Genomic DNA, 22676 nt, shown 5'->3' on the forward strand with positions numbered 1-22676 from the left:
GGCCCGCACTCACGGAGGCAACCAGCCTTTCATCCGGCTGGGATTTAACACCATTCATTTCATATTTCCCACAACTGAAAATTGGATCAAAGCTGCTGGGGTCCAGGGGGTGGTGAGGAGGAGCAGGAGTGTGTGGGGCGGGGGAGGGGGGCTGGGCGGCCTCCCCACGGCCCACCCACCACCCTCACCTCTGGTAGGCCGCTCTCCTAACCCACCGCGGGTGGGCGTGCAGTTGGGGTGGGATGGAGGTTGGACCGCATCTCCTGGCACGTGTCTCATTTGGGTGAGGTGCTGGCTCAGGGGAGGGTACTGGAAGTACAGAACGCAAGCCTTAGCCAACTGCCCGCACCAAGGCCTTGGGAGCAAGTCTGTGCCTAGATGACCCCCATATTTGGGCACAGTCTTGGGTCCTTGCTGCCTGCAGCCAGGCACTAATGGTCAGGCACACACAGGGTCAGACCCTGCATCCAGTTAGTGGGTTTCAGGCCCTCCGTCATCCGTTTGCATTCCCTCATCCCTCTGATGACCTGATGACCCCTGAGCCCTGAGTTAGCAAGGCATACAGGACTGGCACATAGGCTGTCCTGTCCTTCCAACCCCAGGGGTCTGAGGTCCTCGATGTGGCTGCATTTAACCACGATATGGTATGGACTTCTCTTAAGCTGCAAACAAGACTCAGCTGAGCAGCACTGGGATTCCTCTGCCTTTTAGCCTGGGTGGCTGCTTCCCCACCACACAGTACCAGCCACTGCTAGTCCTTGGGACTGTAGAAGCAGAGGCCTAGGCACACAGCCCTGAGCCTCCCCTCGGAGCTTACAAGGTGCCTCTGCCCTTCAGAGAGGAGCCTCTGGCTCAGGGTGAGGAGTGCGGCAAGGTCTAGGGAAGGTGAAAACACACACACACACACACACACACACACACACACACACACACACACATATCCTCATAGTGGGTTGTTTGTTTTGTTTTGTTTTGTTGTTTTCCGAGACAGGGTTTCCCTGTGTAGCCCTGGCTTGTCCTTGTCCTGAACTCACTTTGTAGACCAGGCTGGCCTCAAACTCATAGAGAGCCTGCCTCTGCCTTCCAGGGTGCTGGGAATACAGCATGCACCACCATGCCTGGCTATCTACCCATATCTTGCCATGGACAGGCCATCCTATGCTGTCTCAGAGCTAAGCCTTCCCTACTGTCCCAGGTGGTTCCATCCATGGCAGCCAACAATCCCTTATGCTAAGACCTTCTGGAACTAGGCCTGCAGGCAGACCACTTACAGCAAGCAGTGGGTCACTGCTATAGCAGGAGGGCATTTCCTGAGTGGGCCCTAGGGAAGGCTCTTCAACTCCTGAGCTCAGGCATAGCTGACATCCATCCAGCGGAACCTGGCTTCAGCTCTGGCTTCAGTGTCCTGGCGCCAGCCTCCTCCTTAGACCTGGCTAGGTCTTAGGAGGCAGCCCAGGCCCCAACTTCTCCCTCAGCCCCTGCAGAGGATCAGAGAAACAGTACAGGTTCCAGATGGAGGGGCACTCCTACATGGCCAACCCCTAGGTGCCCAGAGTGGGACCAGTAAGGTCACCTGGCTAGGCACCACAGTCATGAGCTCATCCAAAGGGGCCCATCCATGCTGGCACAGCATTCACATTGGGTCTTTGTTTTTTGTTTGGTTGTTGTTTGGGTTTTTTGGTTTTTCGAGACAAGGTTTCTCTGTGTAGCCTTGGCTGTCCTAGACTCGCTTTGTAGGCCAGGCTGGCCTCGAACTCACAGAGATCCGCCTGCCTCTGCCTCCCGAGTGCTGGGATTAAAGGCGTGCGCCACCACGCCCAGCTGACATTGAGTCTTATTCTCAGGTTTGCCACCTTGCACACCCCCCCCAGAAACACACACACACACACACACACACACACACACACACACACAATGTGGAGTAAAGTAGGGACACACCCGCACACATTCACACACAGAGGGAGGGCAGCCAAGGCTTCCTAGGAGCCACACAGGAGTAGTGAGGGAGGCATGGTCCTTCTATTCCAGAGGTGCACTGTGGCACCCGCGGGCCCATGAGCAGTCCAGATACTCCGTGAGTGCACAGGTTCCTGCAGGCTTCCTGGGTATGGGGCTTCATACTAGCCACTACGCAAAGCAAATTCAGGTAGCCTGGAAGTATGCCTGGCAGGTTCCACACACTTAAGTTAACATCTAGCCATTGCTAGCTCTGGAGAAGCCACTCCTTCCAGTTCTGGGAACTGGCATTACAGCACCTAAGTCCTAAAATACTTCGTGAGTCAGTGCAACAGCAGCACCTGTTTGGCAGTGTGGTCCACTTTAACCCACTATGCCTGTAGGCAACAGGTCCCAGCTGGGGAGGGTGGCCACTCCTCTGGAAGCCGCTGTCTGTTAATTGTAAAACTCTGATTTTTCTGCGCCTGTGGCCTTTGCCAGCCAGCGGTGGGGAGCCGCTGGGGAATGGGAGGGAAGAAGGGAGGGGAGCACTCCTTCCTGCCCCCACCACCTCCCCGCGGCCTGGGAAAAGGCAGCATATTGAGGCGCGGGGCTCTCAGCATCAGGCCCCAGGATGCTAATGAGGGCGAGCGCGTTCCCACAGCCCGGACATTGTGCCGCGCGGCCCACCTGCTCCTCGGGGAGCGACCATTGTGCCCGCGCCAATTCACAGGCAATTTAGCGTGCGCTAATGGGCCGGCGCCTTTGTGCGGCCGGCGCCGCCATTGGCCACCGAGTGTGGGAACGGCCGCGGCGCCCGGACCCCAGGCGCCCGGCCGCTGCCCGCGCCTATATAGGGCAGGCGCGAGGGGGCCGGGGCCGCGCCAGCCCGGGACGCCTGGCTTTGCCCGCTCCGCTCCGCCCCGCTCCGCTCTTTTCTACAATCGTTTCCAGAGCGCCAGGCATGGCCCCAAGTACCGTGGCGGTGGAGATGCTCAGTCCCAAGGAGAAAAACCGAGTAAGTGCCACTCGCCCAGCGCGCGCCGTCCAGTCCCCCCCCCCCCCCTCCGGGGCCCTCCGGCGTCCGCCACTCACCTGACGCCTCTCCTCCCGCAGCTGCGGAAGCCGGTGGTGGAGAAGATGCGCCGGGACCGCATCAACAGCAGCATAGAGCAGCTGAAGCTGCTGCTGGAGCAGGAGTTCGCGCGGCATCAGCCCAACTCCAAGCTGGAGAAGGCCGACATCCTGGAGATGGCAGTCAGCTACCTGAAGCACAGCAAAGGTGAGCCACGCTCCCGCGCCCGCCTCCTGCTCCCCGCCGGTGTCTCTCCCACCGCGCGCGCGCCCCAATCACGCCGCTCGGTCTCCCCCACAGCCTTTGCCGCGGCCGCGGGCCCCAAGAGCCTGCACCAGGACTACAGCGAAGGCTACTCGTGGTGCCTGCAGGAGGCCGTGCAGTTCCTGACCCTGCATGCCGCCAGCGACACGCAGATGAAGTTGCTGTACCACTTCCAGCGGCCCCCAGCTCCCGCCGCACCCCGCCAAGGACCCCCCGGCGCCCGGGGCTGCGCCCCAACCGGCGCGCTCCACCGCTAAGGCCGCTGCCACCGTCTCCGCCTCGCGTCAACCCGCCTGCGGTCTCTGGCGGCCCTGGTGACCCTGCGGGCGGACAGGTGCCTGGCGGACCCGAGGACAAGCGCGATTCTCTGGTTCCTCTCCGAGTAGGAAGACATTCCCCAGCCGCAGTTCAGCCCCAGGTTGGCCGCAACCTTCTTCGGAAGGCTCCCTCCCCAGGCTGGCGGGCCAGCAGGAGGGTCATTCTTAGAGAATGGGTGTGCAGAGTTGTCATTTGGGGATAATTGGGGCCCACCCTCTGCCGCTTGTCTGACCCCGTGGGGTTGTCTTGTGTTTGCATTTCAGCAAGTGACTTCTGGGAAGTTCCCGGTCACCGGGGTTCTATGATATTTGTAGAGTCAGGGGTTGGCTCACCCCAGCCTGTAGAGGACTTTCTTCAGGACCTGCCGCTGCTGGGCAAGCACCCTGCAGGCGGGCTGTGCCCTGGGCACACTTGCCTTTTGTGAAGGCGGAACTACAGGTGTTTCCTCATAGGAAAGCATTCAGCCTGCATGGGCACAGGGCCCAAGGGACCTCACCTAAAGGTCCCGTGGCCTTGGCTGTGTGATTCTTGCTCATAGTGGGCTGTCTGGGAGGGTGGGGTCTCCACGATGATCCTTAAAGGATTCCTTTGTGTGGGTGGGTGCATGTGGGCACGATTTTGTAATTAGAATTCGAACCCTTTGTCATGTGGGAGACCACAGGCTGCTCTGAAGGCTTCTAATAAAATATCAAGCCCTCCGTGTTTGTGTCCATCCTTGGCAGCCATTGGGGTGGCCTGTCCCACGACTGTGGGTGGTACAGTGGGCTCTACCATGCTCACAAATAGGGATCAGGAGAGGTGCTTGCTGGGGGTCCTCTGACACAGGGAGAAGGAGAGGGCAAGAGGCAGGAGGTGAAGAGTAGGGGGGCACACAGCTGGTGGTGCACATGTGGGAACAGGACCTAAGTGGCTGGTCCTCTGCTGGGTTCAAAGGCCGCAGCGGATCTCCTGCGGCAGCAAGAGTCTCTTGGCTGTGCCAAACCTGAGACGGTATCTTCCCTGGCTCCTTCTTTCCTTAGTGTGCACCTGTTCAGCTAATTCACAAATGCCTCCCTCCCACAAGGTGACTGACTAGGGTCAGGGCTGACCCAGTCTAATCAGGCCATGGGCTGGGAGGTACGGTCTATTATATCAGACAGGGCGTCCACTTTAAGGCAGGCTACAGCAGGTTGGCCAAGTTCATAGGACCCTAGAACCACAGCTTCCAGGTGCCCAAAGGCAAAATCCATGGAGCAAGGAGAGAAGAGCTGGGCATGTCTATGTGTTTCCTGAATGACAAGCCACGGGTGTGGGCCCTGCCCTGACCCTGATCATCATCAGGTCTCATCAACCCTTTCATGCCTTTCTATCTACTCTGATGGGCGGCACATGAACAGGACCCTGCTGAGCCCCCAGATATAGTAAGCAAGGGCAGAGAACCTCCGTCTCCACTTCAGGAGCAGCGGCACATCTACGGATAGGGGAGGGGGCCAACCGCCCTTGGGGAGGGTCCTTCTAAACACAGGCCAGGCATGGCCCACCCTCAGGGACTGAGCTGCTGGGTCACCCCACTCTCAGGAGAAGCCCACGCTCTGGCTGGGCACGCACAAGGCCGCCTCCTCCCTGAAGCAATCCCTGAACCTGTGCACTGCCTCAACCCTGTGCTCCGGGAGCCTGCCAGTGAGTGAGTGAGTGAGTGAGTGACAGCCTGGAACCTTTGAGAGAGAGATTGGGTTACGCGATGATGGGCCTCTTGGAGGACACAGTGCTCTCAAGAGACTTAAGTCAGCAGTAACTCCAGATTGCCTCCACTTTGGAGCCCTGCCCTTCTCTTCTAGGTGCCCTTTGCCACTCAAGTGTGTGCCTTCCCCAGCAGGCTCGTGACTCCGCCCACCTATCCCTTGCCCCGTGGCTGGCCACTGCTCGAGTTTTAGCAATGAAGGCCCCTCCTCTGTAGGAAACCAGTATGTTGGGTCACCCTAGCAGAAATCACAGCAGCTTGCAGGGCCAACCTCATAGCAGGAGGGCACCAGACCCAGGAGGTCTGAAAACAGGCTCAACACAACTTAGCAGCTAGCCAGCTCGGAGAAAGAATATTCCAGAAGCTTTATATTGGTAGTTTGGAGAATAACAGCCTTTCCTTCCGCAGTCCTGGCTTCTAGGACACTTGAGGTCTTGAGGCGTGAACTCCAGCAAAGGAGGAGGGGCGTGGCTCATTAGCATAATTTATGCACACAGTCGTTTAGCAGTCAATTATATGCGCATATATCTCCATGGCTGATGAGGCAAGCCGGGCACTTTCAAAATGGCGGAGCGTGGAGCGAGTGGCGGCGGGAGCGGCGGGGACAGTCTGGACAAGAGCATCACGCTACCACCGGACGAGATCTTCCGCAACCTGGAGAACGCTAAGCGCTTCGCCATTGATATAGGTAGCCACGGATCGGGTACTCGAGCGGGCGGCCAGGGCAGCGGGCTCGGGCGACCAGCGGGGGCGGCGGGAAGGACGAAGGGCGGGGGCGCGGGCCATGCGCACAGCCTCACGGGTCGCCGCACTGCCTCTTGGGACTTGTATTGTGTGCACCGTCAAGGTGCGGGATGGAGCCGGCTGTCGGACTTCAGCTCCCGGTAGGCGCTGCGCGGGTGGAGCGGGGCACGCCGGGCCTCGTAGTCCGCGCGGCGCCGGCCGATTGTGAGGGCTCTATGGAGGGACGGGAGGGGCGAGTGGCCTTGGGGGGGCTTCTAGTCTGTTCAAAATCCCCCGAGGTTCGCCTGGCCGTGGCCCCACGAGAGCTCCCGCTTCCCAGACAACAATGGAGACGTGGGGCCTGGACACTTGTCGAGCTCTCAGGGTGTTCGTGCCTTTGGGCGCCTGCACTATCTCCTACGGCCGCCGCCTCCTGCGTGCCTGTTGGTTGACCCCCTGCCGACCCGCTACTGGCTCGCCTTAGACCCTCGCCCCCCTCTCGCGTACCCTAACAAGTTCTCGGGAAGGTTCTGTCATGGCCCCTGTGTCCAGATGTGGAGACCAAGGAACAGAAGAAGTCTAGCTTTCTCCCGGGTCTTTCGATTCGTAGATAGCAGAACTAGGACGGGAGCCGGCCAACCCCCAAGCACCCTGCTGAGTATCCTATTATCGGGGGCTTTGCACCCATCAGCTTGCAGGCGTTTTGCCCTTGTGGCTCTTGATAGCAGCGTGGTCAGTGAGGCCCCACACAGCAGGGCAGCATCTGCTTTCTTGGACTTACCTCCGTGAATGTGTGCTTGTGCTGCTGGAAGGCCTGGGTCATTAAGAGTACTGAAGATTCTCCACTTCTGGAATATTGAACATGTTCAATACCCTCTTGCTTTTCGGTTGTCTTTTTAAGAATGGGGAGGGGGCGCGGTGGATAAGAAAGCAAAGATGGTCTGGTCTGTGCTTCGACCATATAAAGGGCTCAGGGGTGCTGCTGCTGGGTTGTAGAGACCAGCAGAGATTCGAATAACGCCTGAGATAATTTGGTGGATTGGGCTGAAGTGGTGAGCTTGCAGGCCCATCAGAAGGGACTGTCCACAGCCAGACCTCTCCAAAGTCCCCAAAGGCAGCTGTCCCCAGCTTCTGAAACCTGCACTGCAGGCTTAGGTTGTGTGCTTTGTACTGAGGGCTTCCATTTGTTCCTTGGGAAGAAGGCAAAATTAAGCAAATATGTGTGGAAAGCAGCTGAGATTGATTGCAGACATTATCAGGCAGGTGAGAGAACAGGGCTCACTTTGGATAATCTGGGTGGCTCCCAGAGACCAATAGCTGTAATGCATGAACTGTAGTGGAGTGGCCTGAGGCCGGATACAGGCTGCCTTGACCGAAGGGCACTGCAGGGGTGTCTTCAGTATTGGGTTTCAGTTGCACCAACCTGGGTCCTGGATCTGAGCACAAAAGGACGTGTTTAATGTTCCTGTGGACAGCCCCCCACCCCCCCACCCCCCCGTAACTGATGGGAGATCACAACTCAGACGGAGTCAACAGCTCAGGCACCTTCAAAACTTGTTGGCAGTGTTGTTAAAAACAGACTTCTCCTGTTTCCTCTTTCTTCACTCTGTCCCTGTGTCCAGGAAGCCTCAGCTGTCCTGAGGTTTTGGCCAGCTCTTTTCCTTTCTGGGACGGGGACACTGATGTCAGGTGGGTTGTTTCACTTCTGGACACACAGGCAGCAGGAAGGGCACACAGGCCAGAAGAAACCCCAGGGTAGTAGATGCTGGGCTGTCCTGCCCTGCCCTGGTGCTGTGGTGTGCATATGAAAGTCAGAAGACAGTGTGGTGTGGTCCTCTCCTTCCACATGTGGGTCCTGGGCATGAAATTCAAGTCCCACATTGACAGTAAGCACCTTTACTCCCTGGCCCAGCTCACTGGGCCCCTGATGGCTGATGAATTGCTTAAAATGCAGCTCCGCCCATCTACACGGTCTTGCCTTTTAGGGAATAGTGCATGCTCAGGGGTGAATTAGTTGAGCAGTTAGGGTCAGACAAGCCCGAGGACAGGCGAGGATTGGGGGCAACAAAGAGGGATCAGGAGGCTTAGGACTGTGGCCGGGATGAGCTCAGGCTCCAGCTACTCACTAAGGCCAGCGTGGGCCTCTCTGTGCCCTGACAAAGCAAGGCCGTTCTTGCTGGGACAGGACAGACTTCACTGTGTCGCTTTTACTGAGGGGAGGGCTCCGGCCTCCAAGCATCCTGGCCCTCAGTCCTTGCTCTCCTCTAGTCCCCCAGTATTTTCTCAAAACCAACACTTGGAAATAACTTAGCCATTTTACTGTGCTACTGAGAGACCTTTGCCTGGTCAGGCTTCTGAGAGGTACAGCTGCAGTGGAGCACCGAGATTCCCGTTTTCCCCAAGTGTCATCTGAGAGCCCTTGGATGTGCAGTTGCAGCTGCCATCTGTAAAGTGCCTTACCTGCAGGGGCTTGTCCTTGGCACTGCCTTCTCTGGAACTCTGGGCAGATTTCCCTGGAGTGTATGGCTCACGTGGACACAGGCTTTATGCCTTTCCTGGAGAACAGAGGCTGGCTGTGTGCAGGGTTCCACGGGTGGCAGGCCCTGTGACGGTGTCAGGAGCCTGCCTGACTCCAGGTGTGGTGACAGATGCACACCTTTAATCCCAGTACTTGGCAGGCAGAAGCAGGTGGATCTCCATAGGTTCAAGGCCAGTGTGGGCTACATAGTGAGACCCTGCCTCAAAAACTGAAGGAAATGGGTCAACAGTAATGAACACTGACTGTTCTTTGAGGACCCAGGTTCAATTCCAAGCACCTATATGGTGCTAACAACCATCTGTAACTAACTCTAACTCCATTTACAAGGGGATCTGGCACCCTCTCCTGCCCTCCACAGACACTGCCTGAATATGGTGCGTGGGCATTTATTTATGCAAGACATCCATTCACATAAACTAAAAATAAAACCTTTTAAAAACAACAAACAGAAGAGCCTGGGCCCCATGGAGGCCTTTGGCTTCCCTTGGTTACTTTGGAGGCTCGGCTTCTCCATCAGCTCAGAACGTCCTGAAGGCTGAGGGCAACTCTGGCCCTCTGTCCCTGTTTGTGAGTAAATCCAGCCTATTGTCTCTTGTACCTCCAAGGTGCGGTAAGATGGGAGGCCAGGTGTGGATGGGTCAGTTTATACGGAGCCTTTGAAGATCAGGGCTTGGAACTGCATTGTTTGTGGTGTTGGAACTCGAACTTGAACCCCACATGTGCCCACAGGTGTCTACCACTGAGCTACATCCTGGCCCTCTTTTTTTGTAGTATGCTTTTTAACTCCTCAAAGATATGTCTTGTCTGTTGGGGATATTTCCCCTCATGGTCCCCCTTACGCCCACCTTCCTTTCTAGCCTCTGTCTCCCTAGACAGGGTTACTCTTTCCTGCCGTATGTTATGTACATACATGTCATAGGTGCCTATGTAAAATGTAGGAATCACAAGTAAGAGGAACACATATTTGTCTTTCTGAGACTGGCTTAGTCACTTACTGGAAAGCCTGTAAAGTGCACTGCTCTCACAGGGTGACTTATGCCCCTGCCCTCTGATCTGTGCCCACTGAGATCTTAAGTTCACATAGCACTAAGCACCTTGTCCACAGACTCAGGTGTTGAAGGAAGATGCCGTTTGCCGAGACATCACTGTCCCCTGAGAGCTTGCAGGAGATGGAGCTCAAGGTCTCCTTTGTCCTGTGCTCAGTTTTGCCTGGCTTTTGTCTTCTCCTCATAGGTGGATCATTGACCAAGCTGGCATACTATTCCACCGTACAACACAAAGTGGCCAAAGTGAGGTCTTTTGACCACCCAGGAAAGGTGAGCCTCACGAGGTGGGCATGCAGGCGCAACAGTGAAGCTGCACGGGGGCCGCTTCCTCTGCTGCGCACCCCTTACCGTCACTTTTGTTCACTGCCCCCTGCTGTTCACACATGTTGGCACTGCAGTCCCGGAGCTGATTGCTCTTCCCTGACTCGTGTGTAATGTTGTCCGTTCCCCACCCCCCAAGCAAATGCCTCCCCTTCGCCTGCTCCTTGTATGGTGCCCTTCTCTGAGGGCCTCGGATCTCTTCTTATAGCTGCCGTCTCTGCCTTGGCCCAAGCTAATGTACTTTGTGTATCTGGTTGTGTGAATGCCTAGTGTGCTGGGGCAGGGTGCACAGGCCTGTCCTTGCCTCTTCAAGACCTTTTAACCCTTTCCAGGACGTGGAGCAGGACCATGAGCCACCCTATGAGATCTCCGTTCAGGAGGAGATCACAGCTCGCCTGCATTTCATCAAGTTTGAGAACACGTACATGGAAGCCTGCCTGGACTTCATCAGAGACCACCTGGTCAACACTGAGACCAAGGTCATCCAGGCCACAGGGGGTGGAGCCTACAAGTTCAAGGACCTCATCGAGGAGAAGCTGCGCCTGAAGTGTGTGGGGACCTGTGGTGTGGTGGGAGGCCCTGGGCTTCCATGCATTTGTGGTGCTGCGTGTGGGTGGTGCCTTGGTGGCATTGCTATCTGCAAACTTGTCAAGAACAGAGGCTAAAGCTTGGCTGTGCTCGGGACCTCATGGCACAGTCTGGCTGCACTGTGCTGTCTCCTCGCAAGTGCACCACGGTTGACTCTTGTGACCAGGCTCCTTCATTTGCAGGGTGGACAAAGAGGATGTAATGACCTGCTTGATTAAGGGCTGCAACTTTGTGCTGAAGAACATCCCGCATGAGGCCTTCATGTACCAGAAGGACGCAGACCCAGAGTTCCGGTTTCAGACAAATCATCCCAACATCTTCCCTTACCTCCTGGTCAACATTGGCTCTGGGGTCTCCATTGTGAAGGTGAGAGTTCACAGAGTGACAGCTGCTAGCTATGTACATACTGTGTCACCACATTCACTGCTGTGTGCCTGCCGTGTCACCACCTTCACGGGGCACAGGGAAGGGTTGTAGCTCCTAACTGTGTGCCTCCCATGTCACAGCCTTCACAGGGCACAGGGACAGGTCATAGCTCCTAGCTGTGTGCCTGCTGTGTCACAGCCTTCATGGGGCACAGGGAAGGGTTATAGCTCCTAGCTGTGTGCCTGCCATGTCACAGCCTTCACAGGACACAGGGACAGGTTGTAGCTCCTAGCTGTGTGCCTGCCATGTCACAGCCTTCACAGGGCACAGGGACAGGTCATAGCTCCTAACTGTGTGCCTGCCGTGTCACCGCCTTCACAGGGCACAGGGACAGGTCGTAGCTCCTAACTGTGTGCCTGCCATGTCACAGCCTTCACTGGGCACAGGGACAGGTTATAGCTCCTAGCTGTGTGCCTGCCATGTCACAGCCTTCACAGGACACAGGGACAGGTCATAGCTCCTAACTGTGTGCCTGCCGTGTCACAGCCTTCAGAGGGCACAGGGATAGGTTGTAGCTCCTAATTGTGTGCCTGCCATGTCACAGTCTTACCAGGACACAGGGACAGGTTGTAGCTCCTAGCTGTGTGCCTGCCGTGTCACCGCCTTCACGGGGCACAGGGACAGGTTGTAATTCCTAGCTATGTGCCTGCTGTGTCACAGCCTTCACAGTACACAGGGACAGGTTGTAGCTCCTAGCTGTGTGTCTGCCATGTCACACCCTTCATGGGGCACAGGGACAGGTCATAGCTCCTAGCTGTGTGCCTGCCATGTCACAGCCTTCACGGGGCACAGGGACAGGTTGTAGCTCCTAGCTGTGTGTCTGCCATGTCACACCCTTCATGGGGCACAGGGACAGGTCATAGCTCCTAGCTGTGTGCCTGCCATGTCACAGCCTTCACGGGGCACAGGGACAGGTCATAGCTCCTAGCTGTGTGCCTGCCATGTCACAGCCTTCACAGGGCACAGGGACAGGTTGTAGCTCCTAGCTGTGTGCCTGCCATGTCACAGCCTTCACAGGGCACGGGGACAGGTTATAGCTCCTAGCTGTGTGCCTGCCATGTCACAGCCTTCACAGGACACAGGGACAGGTCATAGCTCCTAGCTGTGTGCCTGCCATGTCACAGCCTTCACAGGACACAGGGACAGGTCATAGCTCCTAACTGTGTGCCTGCCATGTCACAGCCTTCACAGGGCACAGGGAAGGGTTATAGCTCCTAGCTGTGTGCCTGCCATGTCACCGCCTTCACAGGGCACAGGGACAAGTTGTAGCTCCTAGCTGTGTGGATGCCATATCACAGACTTCACTGGGCTTAGGAGCAGGTTCCACGCTCTATAGAACTGGTGTTGGCACTTGCATCAGTGCCACCACCCAGGGTTTACTTGGAAGGGTATGGCAGAAGCTTTGGGCATGGCAGTCCGGACGTCAGTACCCCAGCACCCCAGCAGCCTCTGGCTTGCAGCCCGATGCCTGATGTGCCTGCCCACCTCTTCCTCAGGTGGAGACTGAGGACCGCTTCGAGTGGATCGGTGGAAGCTCCATCGGAGGAGGCACCTTTTGGGGGCTCGGGGCTCTGCTCACCAAAACAAAGGTATTCCCTGCAGAGCCTCCACTCTGGCCCTGAAAGGGCCTTGCTATATGTCTGCAGAAGCTGTGCCTGAGCCTTTATCCTGGATTCCCGTGACTAAGCTGTTTACACACTGAAGGTCAAGGGCTTCTGGAGCTCTGCCAGCTCGGCAGTCTAGCACCCAGCTTGCCAGCCCTGCCCTCGCCTCCTGTGCTGAGGGAGGGTCATTCACAGCTGACATGCCTGGCTCCTCTTGGAAGTCAGGGTGATGAGGGCTCCCCACGTGATAGGCCCCTCACTGCCCTGCCCTGCTCTGCCTCCACAGAAGTTTGATGAGCTGCTGCAGCTGGCCTCCCGAGGCCGCCATGCCAATGTTGACATGCTGGTCCAGGACATCTATGGTGGGGCCCACCAGACCCTGGGGCTGAGCGGCAATCTCATCGCAAGCAGTTTTGGGAAGTCAGCCACTGCTGACAGAGGTACCTACCAGGTCTGCCCTTCATGGTGACCGGGCAAGGCCATCCCCAGGGCCCACAGTTCCCCCGAGACTATTTGTTGCCGGCCTTCAGGGCTCACCCTCCCAGAACACAGCTCTCGCTCACCAGAACATTGCCAGATAACCTCCGTAGCCTGTTTTCAAGACGTACAAGCAGGCAAAGCACTTAGGCTGTTCTGTCCTCTTGAAAACAAAGCCGTGATCTTCCGGGGTTGCGTCTTGCCTCGCATCCAGAGCCCTGTGCCCCTCATTCTCCAGCACCTGTCACTCATCTCACACCCTTGGCTCTGTTTTCATTTCCCTCAGAGTTCTCCAAAGAAGACATGGCCAAGAGCCTGCTCCACATGATCAGCAATGACATTGGACAGCTCGCCTGTCTCTATGCGAAGCTTCACGGCTTAGACAGGGTCTACTTTGGGGGCTTCTTCATCCGGGGCCACCCTGTGACCATGCGCACCATCACCTACAGCATTAACTTCTTCTCCAAGGTGACTGCGGCCACGTGCTGTCCCTGGGTGCTGTGTGGGCTCGCGTGCTATCCCTGGGTGCTGTGTGGGCTCGCGTGCTGTCCCTGGGTGCTGTGTGGGCTCGCGTGCTGTCCCTGGGTGCTGTGTGGGCTCGCGTGCTGTCCCTGGGTGCTGTGTGGGCTCGCGTGCTGTCCCTGGGTGCTGTGTGGGCTCAGGTCGTCATCCTATGCTTCAACATAGCCCTGATGGTGACACACTGACCAGAACTCACTTCATACCCAAGGGGCACAGGCAAGGTTCCTGGCCACCAGGCCGATGGCCGTCCCCTCGCACCCTCCACCCCCGCTTCCCTTCTGGTCAGCTGTACCTTCCTCCTGGCCGGTTTGGCATTCTGTGCATTGCGTGGAGCCTGTTACGGTGAAGGGCAGTCAGAGCCTGTCCTTTCATGAGGGGAACATCAGGTGGGCTGAGGTGGCTAAGCCAATGGAGAACTCCAGATTGGTGCTCAGAATTAGGTAGTAGGGTGTAGTCGGTCTTCCTTAGGGTCCTCAGCCAGCAGGCTACCCTGTGGCATGCAGGGTGCCATCTGTTGGCAGGGTATCAGGCAGCCTTGCAGATGTTGGTGCGCTAGTGTGGTGGGTCCAGAGTGGATCTGACTGGACACTGACCAGTTACCTGTGGGCTTGGGCTGGGGCAGGGCGAAGTCCAGGCACTCTTCCTGAGACACGAAGGCTACCTGGGAGCCATTGGAGCGTTTTTAAAAGGAGCCGAGCAAGACAGTGAGTAGAGCCACTGCATTGAGTGGTGGCAGGCTGTGCAGGAAGTGCCCTGTGCCCCTGGTTGGGGCATCGGGTGGGAGAGTGGGGACCAGGGGTGGGGCAGCCCCTCAGAGTGTAAATAGACCAATGATTCTGTCCCTTTTCCTCCTCTACTTTCCCCTTTGGATCAAGGGCGAGGCTGACACGGTGACCAGCTTCTCGTTTTTCCAGATCCTAACCAATACAGCTGGGGTGAGAACTACGCAGCCAGCTCCGGGCTGATGAGCGCGTCGCCCGAGCTGTGCCCGACACAGCGGGCGAGGAGCGGCACAGTGAGTAGCAGGCCCTTCCTGCCCAGCCGTCTCCGCTGTGGCCTCTCACCACACAGGCTGGTTTTATGTGGATGACAAGTTAGACTTGAGGGCAGGAGGCAGCGAGGCATCCAGAGCTCTCAGGTGCCTGAGAGGCCTCGTGTCCTGTGCATAGGACCGAGCTGGCAGCTGCCGGCATGTTAACAGCAAAAGTGAAGAGTAGGCCTGGCCTTGGTCCAAGCTCACTGACAGCAGCTTTGTGTTTCTTGGGAAGTCTGCGCTCCCTGGAATGGTCTAGGCCCATTTCTCAAATCTCCACATAGGGTGAAATCCACTGTGACTATAGACAGTGGGCTTAGCTGGCCAGAGGCAAGCCAAGCACTGTGGAGCTGGTCAGTTAGGAGACCCATCAGCACATACCTAGTCAGAGCTCTCTTGGTGTGAGTTCCTGCCAGGCTGGTGCAGGTTGGATGCCCGTTATGGCAGCTGTTTGGCTATCTGATAATTGGCCATGGAGCTTCTATAACTCAGATACCATAGACGTCTGAGAAAGAGCAAATAGAATAAAGGCTACCACCCCAGGACATGGTGTCAGCCTAGGCCTCCAGTGCGAGCATACCACAGGTCCCTCTACATTTGTCCCTTGTGGCTCTGTCTAAGCTGTGAGTCTTTTTTTGTTTTGTCTTGTTTTGTTTTGTTTTTCAAGACAGGGTTTCTCTGTGTAGCCTTGGCTGTCCTGGACTCACTTTGTAGACCAGGCTGGCCTCGAACTCATAGTGATCCTCCTGCCTCTGCCTCCTGAGTGCTGTGATTAAAGGTGTGCATCACCACGCCCGGCCTAAATTGTGAGTCTTCGCCCTGAGCTCATGTTCAGTCATTGCAGTCGAAATCCCCTGGCTGAAGGGCTTCAGGGTTTCAGGGGTGTGACCTGGCTGATAGGCACTTGAGGTCAGGGAGGCAGCCTTGGAGCAGAGCTAATGTGCAGGCTGGCTCTGTCTTCCGTTCTAGAGCTGCTGCTGGGCGTGGGCAGCTGTGTACATGCTGTTTCAGCTCCTCTCTCCTTAAAAGAGAAAGTGCTGCCGGGCGTGGTGGCGCACACCTTTAATCCCAGCACTTGGGAGGCAGAGGCAGGTGGGTTGCTGTTGAGTTCGAGGCCAGCCTGCTCTACAAAGTGAGTCCAGGACAGCCAAGGCTACACAGAGAAACCTTGTTTCAAAAAACCAGAGAGAGAGAGAAAGTGCCACTGGGGTGAGTGATGGGCTGTGGGGTACATGTGGCTGCCTGAGTAGTTGCCCTTACTGATTGTGTCAGGGCCAGCGTATGAGGAACAGCCCTGTAGTGCTTTGAGGACAGCACATCAGCTGGACAAGACAGAGGCCAGGGTATGTGCCAGCAGTGGGTCTGCCAGAACTCAGGCAGACAAAACTGAGAAGAGCCCAAGGGGGCTGGGCACTGAGCATGGTGGGCGCCAGCCCTGAACAGGGTGGGGCTGGTGGAGAACCAGAGCTGCAGCTCAAGCTGAGTGTTGGGAGGAAAACATGGGCTGTGGCAGAGCAGCCGAGTACCCAGCTTAGGAACTACAAGCTGCCGAGGAATTGAGGGTGACAGCCAAGGCGTGGTGATGCAGGGAGAGGGTGGGAGCTGATCTGAAGCTCTTGTGAGTAGACCCACTCCCCAGCCAAGCAGTGGGCTGAATCCAGGAAGTCTGGCTGGTGGCTGCAAGAAGAGGCTCCGATAAAGCAGGTGGGAGCTATCCCGTTAAGTGTTGAAAGTCAGAGCGTTCCTGGGCCGGTCATCTTCCTGACAGTGACATTTCTATCAACCTCTTCTTGTCCTCCTAGTTTGATCTCCTGGAGATGGACCGGCTAGAGAGGCCCCTGGTCAACCTGCCCCTCCTTCTGGACCCATCCTCTTACGTACCTGACACAGTGGACCTCACTGATGACGCTCTGGCCCGTCAGTACTGGCTCACATGCTTTGAGGAGGCCCTGGACGGGGTGAGGCTCCAAAACACAGCAAGTGGAGACCCTGAGGTCTCCCAGGCCCTGGGCTGCTACAGGGCTTAGCCGGCTCCATCCCTGTGAGGACCAACAGGGAAAAGAAGGCTGAAGTGGTGTGGTCTTAGTGAGAGGAGAGTATCTCTGTCTCAGACAGAATGTACAGAGTGCACTGCAGTGAGGGCGTGCTTCGGGAAAGTGGATTCTGTGAGCAGCACGTGCCTTCCTGGCCACGTCTGTCAAGTAGGCAAGCCATCCCACAGACCTCTTTGCTTTTTGCATTTTTTTAGAGAGAGGGTCTTTCTCTGTAGCCCAGACTGAATTGAAATTCACTGTGTAGCCCAGCTTTTTCTCAAACTCAAGATCCTGCTGCCTCAGCCTTTTGAGTTCTGGGATTATAGAGGCCTGAGCCACTAGGCCAGGTACCTACTCTGATTTTGACATGGATAGGGTTATCTGGAGCTTTGTGGGACCTCTACTCTGCTCACTTTTTTCTGTCTCTGTAGGAATCTGACAGAAATCATAGGAAGAACTTTTCTTACACTTACAGAAATTTCAGGCTATGGTCTGCCTCACGACAAAGCCTCCTTGTGGGCCCATGAGGCGGCATGGTAGAGCAAAGCTGCTCTCTCTCTGGCCCCCAGGAAGCAGGGAGGGAGAGGTTGGAAGGAGCCAGGCCTTCACTCTAAAGGTGCTCCCAGCTCTCAAAGGGCAGAGACGGGCAGATCTCAGTGAGTCTGAGGCCAGTCTGGTCTACCTGGGGAATTCAAAGCCTTCCAGGGCTACACAGAGAGATCCTGTCTCAATACATATGTACATACATACATACACATAAACACACATGCATGCATACATACATACATACATACATACATGCATACACACACACACACACACATATACGCATGTGTGCACACACACACACTTCAAGGGCAAGCCCCTTGTGACTGCTTTCTCTCATATTGTAATACTTCACCATAGTCTTACCATTTTCAGTCCATCAGTGAAGAGCTCTTGTGATCCAGCCGCCTTGCAAAGGCACAACTCTGAGCACTGCTTGCAACAGGGACCAAGCCTTCAACACATGGGCTGTTTTGGGAATACTTCAAATTCAAGCCATATGTCTCCTTGTTCATTTTCTACCTTTCCCAGTGCCAGCTCTGTGTATGGTGGTAGTGCCAGCTTCTGGGAGGTGTTGGGGCAGGGCTGCAGCAGCTAAACTTTGAGTTCAGGCAAGGTAGAAGGTTGTGGCCACAGCAGGAATGCTCACCCCTCCTTCAGACATTGGGTATGTGCAGTGAAAGACACAGCCCTGGACCCCAAGCGCCTCCTCTTGGTGGACAAACGTCAGAGCCTTGTTTTTTATACCTGCCAGCGAGGGCTTGCCGTCTCTCCTGTCTCCCAGAGCAGCAGCAGGATGCTCATCAAGGGTCGAGTCTTTAAAAGCTGAAGCACCAGACAGGCAGGCTTCTCACCATTGCTGTGTTTCCAGCTGTGCAGGTGCGCTCCAGCACAGCTGGGCAACGCCTGCTGCCTTTGCCTGCCCTGGGGCTGTTCCTGCCCCTGGGGAGCTTATCTGACCCCTGTGTGCTTGGCAGGTGGTGAAGCGAGCTGTGGCCAGCCAGCCAGAATCCATAGACGCAGCTGAGAGGGCAGAGAAGTTCCGGCAGAAGTACTGGGGCAAGCTGCAGACACTGCGCCACCAGCCCTTGTGAGTCATGTGACCCAGGCCACCCCCTGGCTGTGGGCCACTGATGAAGGGGTTCCCTTCTTGTCACAGGGACTGTGACTGGCCTGGTGGGTGGATGAAGCCCATGCCAGATGGTCTCTTCTGCCTGTGTGCAAGGGTCTCACTGGGCTTTCCTGAGCTCTGGGAGGCCTCTTTCTCAGCCGTCTCCATCCTGCTTTCATCCCAGTGCTTACGGGACCCTGACTGTGCGCAGCCTGCTGGACACCAGAGAGCACTGTTTGAATGAGTTCAACTTCCCAGACCCCTACTCCAAGGTGAGCCCTGGCTGCAGGGGGCAGAGGAAGGGCTTGGTGGCATTCTGTTGTGCCAAGCTCAGGAGGTCTGAGCCACACTGTCTGGGAGCTGGGGTGCAGCTCCTGTTGCCCCATGTGTCGGCACTCCTCAGATCCCCTGGCTGGGAGCTGTGGGCCCCTTCTTTCCCTGACATCAAGTACCTTGTCCCTTCCTCACCTACCCAAGCGCAGTGGCCTCTGGAGGTGTGTATCCTTGGGCCTCCTGACTCCATTTAATCTTGTGAGCCAAATTGTCTCTCTGCCTCAACTAACACATGTGGGCCCGAGGACTCCCAGCAGTGGGGGTGGCTCCTCAGGAGCATGACATAAGCGTCCCCTTCCCCTGGGTAGTCACTGTTGGCAGTCTCAGTGAGCCTCCTAGGTCCACACCCTGCAGAGACCTCCTTAGAGGCTACAGGGTGGTGAGAGCGGCAGTGAAGCAGCATCTGTGTCTCCCCCACAGGTGAAGCAGAAGGAAAATGGCCTGGCGTTGAAGTACTTTCAGAGTGTGACACGCTCACTGGACTCCCTGGGCTGGGAAGAGCGGCAGCTGGCTCTGGTGAAGGGGCTGTTAGCTGGGAATGTCTTTGACTGGGGAGCCAAGGCCGTGTCTGAGTAAGTGTCTGAGGCCTATGCACCGAGTCCCTTCCTTCTCCCCTGAGGTGGCTCAGAACTGGTTTATTCTGTGGCTGAAGTAAGCCATTCTACCACCAGGCTGTCTAGACCCAGACCCAACTTGTTTTGGGTTGGCCCTGCTTTTACAGTGATGGGCAAGAGCCCAAGGGCAGGCACATGCCACAGTGAGGTAGATCTGAGCTTTAGGGTAAAAGTCCAAATTCATCGTAACTAAATACAGCAGCATGTTTCTAAGGAGCACCAAGGACCCTCTGCTGGAGCAGCGGTGAGTTGCTGTCTCTGCTGACTGACCCAGGCCTAAGCCTCACTGGGTGACCAGGCCACTTGCCTGGTGTAGGACCACACTGAGAAGGGGTGTTCACTCTCCTGCCTCACCTCATCACAGCCGCCATCTGAGGCCCAGGCCCAGTGTGTGGTGGCAAGGTAACCTAGGCTGCCAGCCATGGAGGGAGCCTGCCCACTGCTCTGAGTAGCTCTGAACGCTTACACTATGCTGAGGGGATCTGTTGATGTCTGCAGTGTTCCCCACCGTGAGTCCCTATCCTCACAGCACAGCTGGGAGACACCTCGCCATGTTGGCTTGGGTTGAAATGCTTGGTTTGCAGTTTTGCTTCATTTCAATTTTCTCTTCTCTACACAGTGTCCTTGAATCAGACCCCCAGTTTGGGTTTGAAGAAGCAAAGAGAAAGTTGCAAGGTATGGACGCCATGGGTGCTTCAGTGCCCTGGGAGGGCGGGCGGCTAGCTTTGCAGAAGAAGTTAGACAGCAGGGTGAGGGCAGCTCCTAGTTGCCGGGAAACCATGTAGGTGCGGGATGCGAGGGCCCTCCCCTTGCTGACACTGCCTCAGCTTCCCTGACGAGAGCTCCTGTCTCCACAGAGCGGCCCTGGCTGGTGGATTCCTACACCAAGTGGCTCCACAGGTTAGAGGTAGGTAAGGCGCCTCAGCTCCTGCCCTTGGGGGTTGGAGCACAGAGTCTGGACCTAGCCAAAGAGGGTGGCCACCACGGCACTGGGCTAGTTGTAGCATGGTGTAGCAGACCACACAGTATAACCCGCAGCCCACACCTTGGAACTCACAAGCTCCCACCTGAGAACCTAATGTCAGAAGTCAGAGTCAGGTATGACTCAGTGAGAGAACAGCTGCCCTGTGTGTGTGAGGTTCTGGGTTCCATCAGGTACCACAGGAAGAAAGATGTCCCCAGTCCCTGCATGACTTCCTGCAGTGACCACTGGCTAAGTCACCTGGCCTTGGGACAAACTGCTTTGTCCCCACTGCCTGCCACATTCTGAGATCCTGTGCCTGGACCCCATAGGGACCTGGGGGTGTAGAGAGCTGTACTTCCTGCAGTGACCACTGGCTAAGTCACCTGGCCTTGGGACAAACTGCCCTGTCCCCACTACCCCCATAGGGACCTGGGGGTGTAGAGAGCTGTGCTGTGTGAAGCGCTTGACGCACCTGTTCCCAACTGAACGTCCTGGTTTTGTCTTACAGGGGGCCCCTCATAAATGTGCCTTAATTTTCGCAGATAACAGTGGAATAGACATCATTTTGGGAGTCTTCCCCTTTGTCAGGGAGCTACTCCTTAGAGGGACTGAGGTGAGTGAAAAGGCTGACTGGGCGGGACCTTCCCCTGGGCTTCTCCGCTGTTGGGGGGGTTGGCGTTGCTGTGGGCTTCTGGCGCTGGTCAGAGCTACATTTGTGGCAGGTGAGTACAGGTGAGGCCAGGAAACACCTGGGCCTTTTGGGCGTGGGCTGGAGTTTAAGGTCTGGGTTCTCTCTGCTTCCTGTTTCCTGGAAAGGTGTTTTCCAGAGGCTAGGGAATACGTGAAGCAGTTATCCTGATGTGAGAGGCAGGCTGGGATGGAGGAGAGGCAACGGAGCAGGCTCTGAGCACGGCCCTGCCTCTCAGGAGCCACAGAGCCCTGAGATTGTTTGGGGCCCTGCTGCCCAGCAGAGGGCTTCTACTTGGAGCCTGCCAGGAACAGCTGTGGTGATTTTTGGCCACATTAAGTAACAGCCCAAGTTCTAAAGAGCTGCCGCCCCTCCCCCACTGTAGGTCATCTTGGCATGCAACTCAGGCCCTGCCCTGAATGATGTGACCTACAGTGAGTCCCTCATTGTGGCAGAGCGTATTGCAGCCATGGACCCCGTCATCTGGTAGGTTCTGGCCGCCCCATCCATGGTGAGCCAGGCAGGGGTAGGAGACATGCAGAGAAAGGCTCCCAAGGGGGTCAGTCTCAGGGCCTTTCCTGGGCCTGACTGCCTGCTTTTCTATAGCTCTGCACTCAGAGAAGACAGGCTACTGCTGGTGCAGACCGGTTCCAGCTCCCCGTGCCTGGATCTCAGGTAACCCAGCCTTCCTTTCTGCTGCTCTGCAAGGCACCAAAACAAGCTGTGCTGCGGCTTCCCCTAAATGCGACCCAGGTAGCCATGTCCTCCTGGAGGGCAGCTGGGCAGCTGCCCCGGGCTCCGGGCCTCGGGGCCCTCCTGTAGTAGGGGCGCCACTCCATCACTCCACAGGTAGTCAGTGTCCTCCACTTCACTGCTTTTATTTTATTTTATTTAACATTTATTTACTTACTGTAAGTATATGTGTGAGGGCCACAGCTTGTGTAGAGGTCAGAGGACAACTTGCAGCGCTTGTTTTTCGCCTTTCGCCATGTGGGTTCTATGAACCAAACTCAAGGCATCAGGCTTGGTAGAAAAGTACCTAAGCCACTGAGCCATCTTGCCGGCCGCCCTTCAGTGCTTCCTACAAAGAGTGCACTGTACTGGGCAAAGGAGGTGACAGAAATGTGGGCACTAGGGAAACCAGGTCATGCTGGAAGTGCCGTTCCTGGCCAGTAGTGGGAAGGTCACTGCTGGGAGGCCCTGGGGAAAGGTCCCCGTCCCTTCCTGGTTGCCACCTTTAAGGGAACAGGGTTGGTGTCCACTAAGGAGTTGAGTGCAGGTTGTGGCCAGTCCCTTGCCCAGACTCACTGCGGCCTTCTTCCCTGAAGCCGCCTGGACAAGGGGCTGGCCGTGCTGGTGCGGGAGCGCGGTGCAGACCTGGTGGTCATCGAGGGAATGGGCCGTGCCATCCACACCAACTACCACGCAGCGCTGCGCTGTGAGAGCCTCAAGCTGGCAGTGGTGAAGAATGCCTGGCTGGCCGAGCGGCTAGGTGGCCAGCTCTTCAGTGTCATCTTCAAATACGAGGTTCCCACCAAGTGAGACACGTAGTCCGCCACATCTGTCTGCTTGTCCCTCGTCAGGAACGTGGTTCCCTGCGAGGAACCTGTGCTCACAGGGAGTATTGGTCCCGTGCTCCTGGGACTGACAGTGTGTGCACCAGGCCCACCCAACCCAGCGTTTGTCCTGTGGAGCACTTGTGTTGGAATGTATTTAACTGTTAAATAATCTTTTATATATATATACATATATATATATAAATATATAAATACACATGTATCCATCTGGTGAGAAAC

General features: G+C 56.4%; 2 protein-coding genes across 3 annotated transcripts; both read left to right on the forward strand.

Moving 5' to 3' along the window:
• Positions 1-2823: 2823 nt before the first annotated feature.
• On the forward strand, positions 2824-3592 carry Hes5 (hes family bHLH transcription factor 5). The gene is given in 4 exon segments (XM_051171768.1): positions 2824-2953; positions 3052-3217; positions 3311-3471; positions 3473-3592. Coding segments are annotated over 4 exon segments (501 nt in total). The 5' UTR covers positions 2824-2899.
• A 2243-nt stretch (positions 3593-5835) lies between these two features.
• Pank4 (pantothenate kinase 4 (inactive)) lies at positions 5836-22676 on the forward strand. Of its 2 annotated transcripts, XM_051171315.1 has the most exons (19): positions 5836-6000; positions 9808-9890; positions 10274-10488; positions 10712-10895; positions 12452-12544; positions 12846-12999; positions 13323-13504; positions 14181-14262; positions 14473-14573; positions 16394-16549; positions 18148-18260; positions 18466-18553; positions 19035-19186; positions 19848-19903; positions 20086-20135; positions 20701-20805; positions 21266-21366; positions 21487-21555; positions 22209-22672. In XM_051171315.1, the coding sequence occupies exons 1-19, from the start codon at positions 5877-5879 to the stop codon at positions 22420-22422; spliced, it is 2322 nt and encodes a 773-aa protein (XP_051027272.1). In that variant the 5' UTR covers positions 5836-5876; the 3' UTR covers positions 22423-22672. The 2 variants fall into 2 exon arrangements, with proteins under 2 accessions (XP_051027272.1, XP_051027273.1); XM_051171316.1 differs by lacking the exons at positions 5836-6000; positions 9808-9890; positions 10274-10488; ... (2 more) ...; positions 12846-12999; positions 13323-13504 and having other exon boundaries at positions 14434-14573; positions 22209-22676.

Source organism: Acomys russatus, chromosome 29 (genome assembly GCF_903995435.1).
Source record: "Acomys russatus chromosome 29, mAcoRus1.1, whole genome shotgun sequence".
Classification (NCBI taxonomy): domain Eukaryota; kingdom Metazoa; phylum Chordata; class Mammalia; order Rodentia; family Muridae; genus Acomys; species Acomys russatus.